Source organism: Oncorhynchus kisutch, linkage group LG29, assembly GCF_002021735.2.
Source record: "Oncorhynchus kisutch isolate 150728-3 linkage group LG29, Okis_V2, whole genome shotgun sequence".
Lineage (NCBI taxonomy): Eukaryota > Metazoa > Chordata > Actinopteri > Salmoniformes > Salmonidae > Oncorhynchus > Oncorhynchus kisutch.
Genome location: NC_034202.2, coordinates 27,397,888 through 27,403,290, shown reverse-complemented (window position 1 = coordinate 27,403,290; position 5,403 = coordinate 27,397,888). Strand labels below are relative to the sequence as shown.

The 5,403-nt window shown below is 41.1% G+C and overlaps 1 protein-coding gene across 2 annotated transcripts in view; it reads right to left on the bottom strand.

The window, feature by feature from the left end:
* Window positions 1–130: 130 nt before the first annotated feature.
* LOC109874164 (mitogen-activated protein kinase kinase kinase kinase 2) overlaps window positions 131–5,403 on the bottom strand; it is a 30,331-nt gene continuing 25,058 nt past the window's right edge. The window contains exons 27-32 of one of the 2 annotated variants that reach the window (XM_020465972.2): window positions 2,188–2,362; window positions 1,975–2,043; window positions 1,727–1,813; window positions 1,421–1,491; window positions 1,262–1,317; window positions 131–1,146 (exon numbers count right to left, since the gene is read on the bottom strand). In XM_020465972.2, coding sequence (XP_020321561.1) covers window positions 1,059–1,146; window positions 1,262–1,317; window positions 1,421–1,491; window positions 1,727–1,813; window positions 1,975–2,043; window positions 2,188–2,362 — 546 coding nt within the window. In that variant the 3' untranslated portion in view covers window positions 131–1,058. Of the gene's footprint in view, window positions 1,147–1,261; window positions 1,318–1,420; window positions 1,814–1,974; window positions 2,044–2,187; window positions 2,363–5,403 lie in introns of both variants that reach the window. The other variant, XR_004206103.1, reaches the window with a different exon arrangement.

The window sequence follows — 5,403 nt, the reverse complement described above, 5'->3', positions numbered from 1 at the left end:
GACACATGCGTCACTGTTTCTGTCACCTTTTTTGGGGTTGTCAAAATAACTCAACTTCTCTTTCTACTGGACAAAACAATTGACTATATTTAAACATATGGACATAAAAGAAGAAACATATGGATATGAATGATTTGCTTCTGCTTGACAGGGAATATCCATCTGGTCAGTTTTTATTTTGAGTCTAGCAGCCAGCTTCACAGCACAACAAATCTAATAGGCCTCTATAAATCACATATTGTTGACATTTGATCCCGCTAATTAGAACACTGAAAAAACAATTGCTGTCACTTATGTTTTCCATATTTATTCTCTATCAGCCACAGGTTGGTGGAACCTTAATCTGGGAAAACGGGCTTGTGGTAATGACTGGAGCTGAATCAGTAGAATGGTATCAAATACATCAAACACATGGTTTCCAGGTGTTTAATGCCCTTCATTTGCTCTGTTCCGGCTACTATTATGAGACATTCTTCACTCAGCAGCCTACTATGCATCAACCCATGGTGAATAAGTGTTTTTCACTGCATATAACTTCTTCAGGTAGCCTACACACAGAGCTGCTACTACATGATACCATTGCTTTCCACCTCACACCATGGACACTGTGACCTCTACTTTTCTTCCCTTCAGTACTGACACCACAGCCCTATGGGAAGTATTGTCCAGACTGGTACTGGGTTACTGCAGACTTAGACAGTCTTGAGATACAGTTGGGGGGGAGGGGACTCTCCCAGTCACAACCAGTCAGATGAATGCACACAAGTGTGGTTTTAAATCCTTGCCAAGATCTTTATGTAGCCTAGACCAATGGTAATGTTAAGAACCACTGATATTCACAGGTTCATTTGGCACATGGATGTGAAGAGAGCCTGAGGAGACCCACTCCAATCACAGCTCAGACAGTTCCTGCAGTGTCTCTTCTGCAAACAACTCGCCATTGTAAGCAGCTTTGCTCCTTGTTCCATCCTAATTGACTTGGCGCTTGTCCTTTTAGGAGTAGCAGGAGACTGCTGTGTACTTCCTCGAGACAGAAGGTCCTCCATTCTCTGATTTCTTCAGTAGCTACTCTCATGACCTGTCAGGATGTACAAGTTGCTTAAGGCTGATGGATTGTCCGTGGGAGTACTCTGCAAGATAATGTCCCTGAGGAATGAAAGCATATGTTAATGTGCAACACATTTTTTATTTTGCTTCAATGATTTGACAGAAATGTTTTGTTATCAAATTGCTATCAAACTCCTATAATTAAGAGACATGCCTTGAGGTTCCCAAGACTCTGAATATTCGACTTTCATCCGTGATCTCTTGTGTAACCTATGAAAAACATCACAGATGTCACAACAGCATTTTATTGTCAATAGGAGAGTCTGACAACACTGAAAAGCTGGCCTGGCATGAAAAACTTGTTCTGCCTTACCTCATCACTATGTAGGCTTCTACCTTTAAGCCCATGCTTCCAGAAAGCCAGAACACTGTCCTGCAAACATACTGCAAAGAACAATTTATTCACCTCCTATCCAGTTGAGGCTGCTGAGGGGAGGACGGCTCATAGTAATGGCTGGAAAGGAGTCAATGGAATGGTCTCAACCACGTTTGATACCTTTCCATTGACTCCATTCCAGACATTATGAGCCCCCCCCCCCCCCCCGCCCAGCAGCCTCCTCTGCTCCAATCCAGAGACCAAGCTAAATTATTAGAAATCCGAACGCATCTATTCCCTTACCAAGAGTCTCAATGGAAAAGTCAAAGGTCAACTTTGAGGTCATCCCTTTGCTTGGGCTGCCATCCAGGTTCACAATGTTCACAGTATCTGCAAAGGTACAATGGAAAAACGGTCACAAATCAATCATTGCTTTTTTTCTTTCATTCAAGAGTCTTTATCGCTCTGAATAGAACACTAACACATCCAATGTTCCTGACCAAATGATACTGAAAGAAGACGATTGAAAAAAAGAAGAAGAATGAACTCACTCTCCAGACCGATCAGGACTGTGTCTCTGTCCAGCTGGGTTACCTGCATCACCTTCATAGATCGACTATCTGTGAAAACATCACAAACAATAGCATCACAGCTTGTACACTCTGCTGGTGTTTGTCTAGATTAAAACTACATGAAAATATCAAATTAATGATGGAGGGTGATTATCATAATAATAATAATGACATCGATTCCATCTACAGTACCTGACTGGGCTCTTGGTGTGTCATTCAGGTGGATGATGTCAAAGTGGACCCGCTCACAGGTCTTGACAGGGGTCTGTAGCCTACTCACACCTACACACACCTGTGGCAGCTCATCAGTCTCCAGGACAAGCAGCTCAAAGATAGGGAGGGTTTCTGGGAGACTCACAGCTATGTACTGAGAGGGGAAGGAGAGAGCGGGAGGACATCGTCGGAATTCTTTGCAATGCTTTTCTATATACAGTAACAGTCAAGAGTTTGGACACCCCTACTCATTCAAGGGTTTTTCTTTCTTTTTTCTACATTATAGAATAATAATGAAGACATCAAAACTTTGAAAAAACAAATGGAATCATGTAGTAACCAAAAAAAAAGTGTTAGCCACCCTTTGCTTGGATGAAAGGTTTACACACGGTTATGACGTGGCCCTTTTTGGGTGTAGATCGTGGCTCCCCCTCCCTCCCTCCTAAACCAGGATTAGTACCTCAGGTCATAAATATGGGGTAGAAACTGCCATGCAGTAGAGAGGGAGAGAGCATGGAGAGAACAACGACTTCACTTGGCCAAACTCCTAAATCTCCAAAATGGGAGAATTAAAACAATATTTCTACTTTTGAGAATGGTCTGTGGACGGTTAAGGGACAGTTATGATGAGTGTGTTTCATTTGGTGATCTCATGAAGGACAGGAAACACACATAACGGTATCTCCTAAAGTATACATGTCCCAGCTGTCAGGTTTAGATCTAAATATTGTGAAACGTATGTGATTAAACATGAAACTATGTAATGTGATATTAACCTTGAAAATGAGCGAATTTTCTTCCATGTAAAGTTGAACTTGTCAATGGCCACGCCCCCGTTAGGCCAGCCATTACATCTGGCATCATGGAACCGCCCTTTTCTACTGAAATGTATAAAACCACCTGTGGCAAAATGTACATTTCATGTCAAAGAGACCCACGGTAAGCTGGACGTCTTGAATGGTTAAGACCAAAACATCCCGGGTGACGCTGGTGTGTGAAGTGGTTTAAACTACAACTCTACCAAAGGACAAGACTATATCACGTGGAGTATTGGCTACACGGCCGGAAATGGTTAAACTATGAGACTATCAATCCCCACAGACTAAGAGCAAATCTTAGATAAATATTTACTAGTCTGCAGCTAGAAATTACGGAAACCTAGAACAAGATTACCGACAACCGCTGAAGTATCTACTCTATGAGAACATTTCCGAATGGTACTCTGAAGTATCCATCCTAACCACCTACAAACACAAAAGACTGAGTTCAATGAAAGTTAACCAGAGACTCTACAGGATGACCGAGGATTCCAACAGAGAAGACAACAACGACATACGGGCGCAAATATATATACATTTGAAGTTGGAAGTTTACAGGATTGAGATCGGGGCTTTGTGATAGCCACTCCCATACCTTGACTTTGTTGTCCTTAAGCCATTTTGACAAATTTGGAAGTTTGCTTGGGGTCATTGTCCATTTGGGAGACCCATTTGCAACCAAGCTTTAACTTCCTGACTGATGTCTTGAGATGTTGCGTCAATATATCCACACATTTTCCTCCCTCTTGATGCCATCTATTTTGTGAAGTGCACCAGTCCCTCCTGCAGCAACGCACCCCCACAACATGATGCTAACACCCCCGTGCTTCATGGTTGAGATGGTGTTCATCGGCTTGCAAGCCTTCCCCTTTTTCCTCCAAACATAACGAGGGTTGTTATGGCCAATGAGTTCTATTTTTGTTTTATCAGACCAGAAGACATTTCTCCAAAAAGTACGATCTTTGTCCCCATGTGCAGTTGCAAACCGTAGTCTGGCTTTTTTATGGCAGTTTTGGAGCAGTGGCTTCTTCCTTGCTAAAGCGGGCTTTCAGGTTATGTCGATATAGGACTCGTTTTACTGTGGATGTAGATACTTGTGTACCTGTTTCCTCCAGCATCTTCACAAGGTCCTTTGCTGTTGTTCTGGGATTGATTTGCACTTTTCGCACCAAAGTACGTTCATCTCTAGGAGACAGAACGCGTCTCCATCCTGAGCGGTATGATGCCTGCATGGTCCCATGGTGTTTATACTTGCGTACTATTGTTTGTACAGATGAATGTGGTACCTTCAGGCATTTGGAAATTGCTCTCAAGGATGAACCAGATTTGTGGAGGTCTACAATTTGTTTTCTGAGGTCTTGGCTGATTTAAAAAAAATGTTCCCATGATGTCAAGCAAGGAGGCACTGAGTTTGAAGGTAGGCCTTGAAATACATCCACAGGTACACCTCCAATTGACTCAAATGATGTCAATTAGTCTAACAGAAGCTTCTATAGCCATGACATAATTTTTTTCCAAGCTGTTTAAAGGCACAGTCAACTTAGTGTATGTAAACCTCTGACCCACTGGAATTGTGATACCATGAATTATAAGTGGAATAATCTGACTGTAAATAATTGTTGGAAAAATGAATTGTGTCATGCACAAAGTAGATGTCCTAACAGACCTGTCAAAACTATAGTTTGTTAACAAGAAATTTGTGGAGTGGTTGAAAAACAGTTTTAATGACGCCAACCTAAGTGTATGTAAACTTCCGACTTCAACTGTATATTGCAATTATTCTCGAATGAGCGGCCGTTCATGTACAAAGGATTAGCATTTCAATGAATATAATTATAGTCTGTGTGTAGTGAATCCATTTGTCTTTTCTGCTCTCTCAGTCCAACCCCTTTCTTTTTGTCTACCAAGCTGTCCTATCAGCTTAGCCCACTAGGGACCTTTTCATTGTATCATGTAGCAACCCAATGTATGAACTAATTGTGTGTGTTTTCATGTATTTCTGTGATTTGATTAGTTAGTTAGTAAATAAATAATTAAGCAGATTTGTACATCGCTGATTCATAATTTAAGCTTGGGTTCGTGCAGAAAACCAAGAATTTTACGACGTTTGGAATGAGACTAATGGAAGGTAAAGACTAACAATCATTAATAGAAGACTGTACTCGATTAGATATTAAAATATATGAAGAGTCGATTCGGGAAATAGAGACTACAAACATTTTCCAGTGGTGCCCCGACTTCCTAGTTAATTCAAGTTTACATGATTAGTTTCATCACATAATAACAATAATTATTATTATTACACAGAGAATTAATTTGATAAAATAACAGTCTTTACATTTAATGATAGTAAAGACACGACAACACTCTTGGCGTT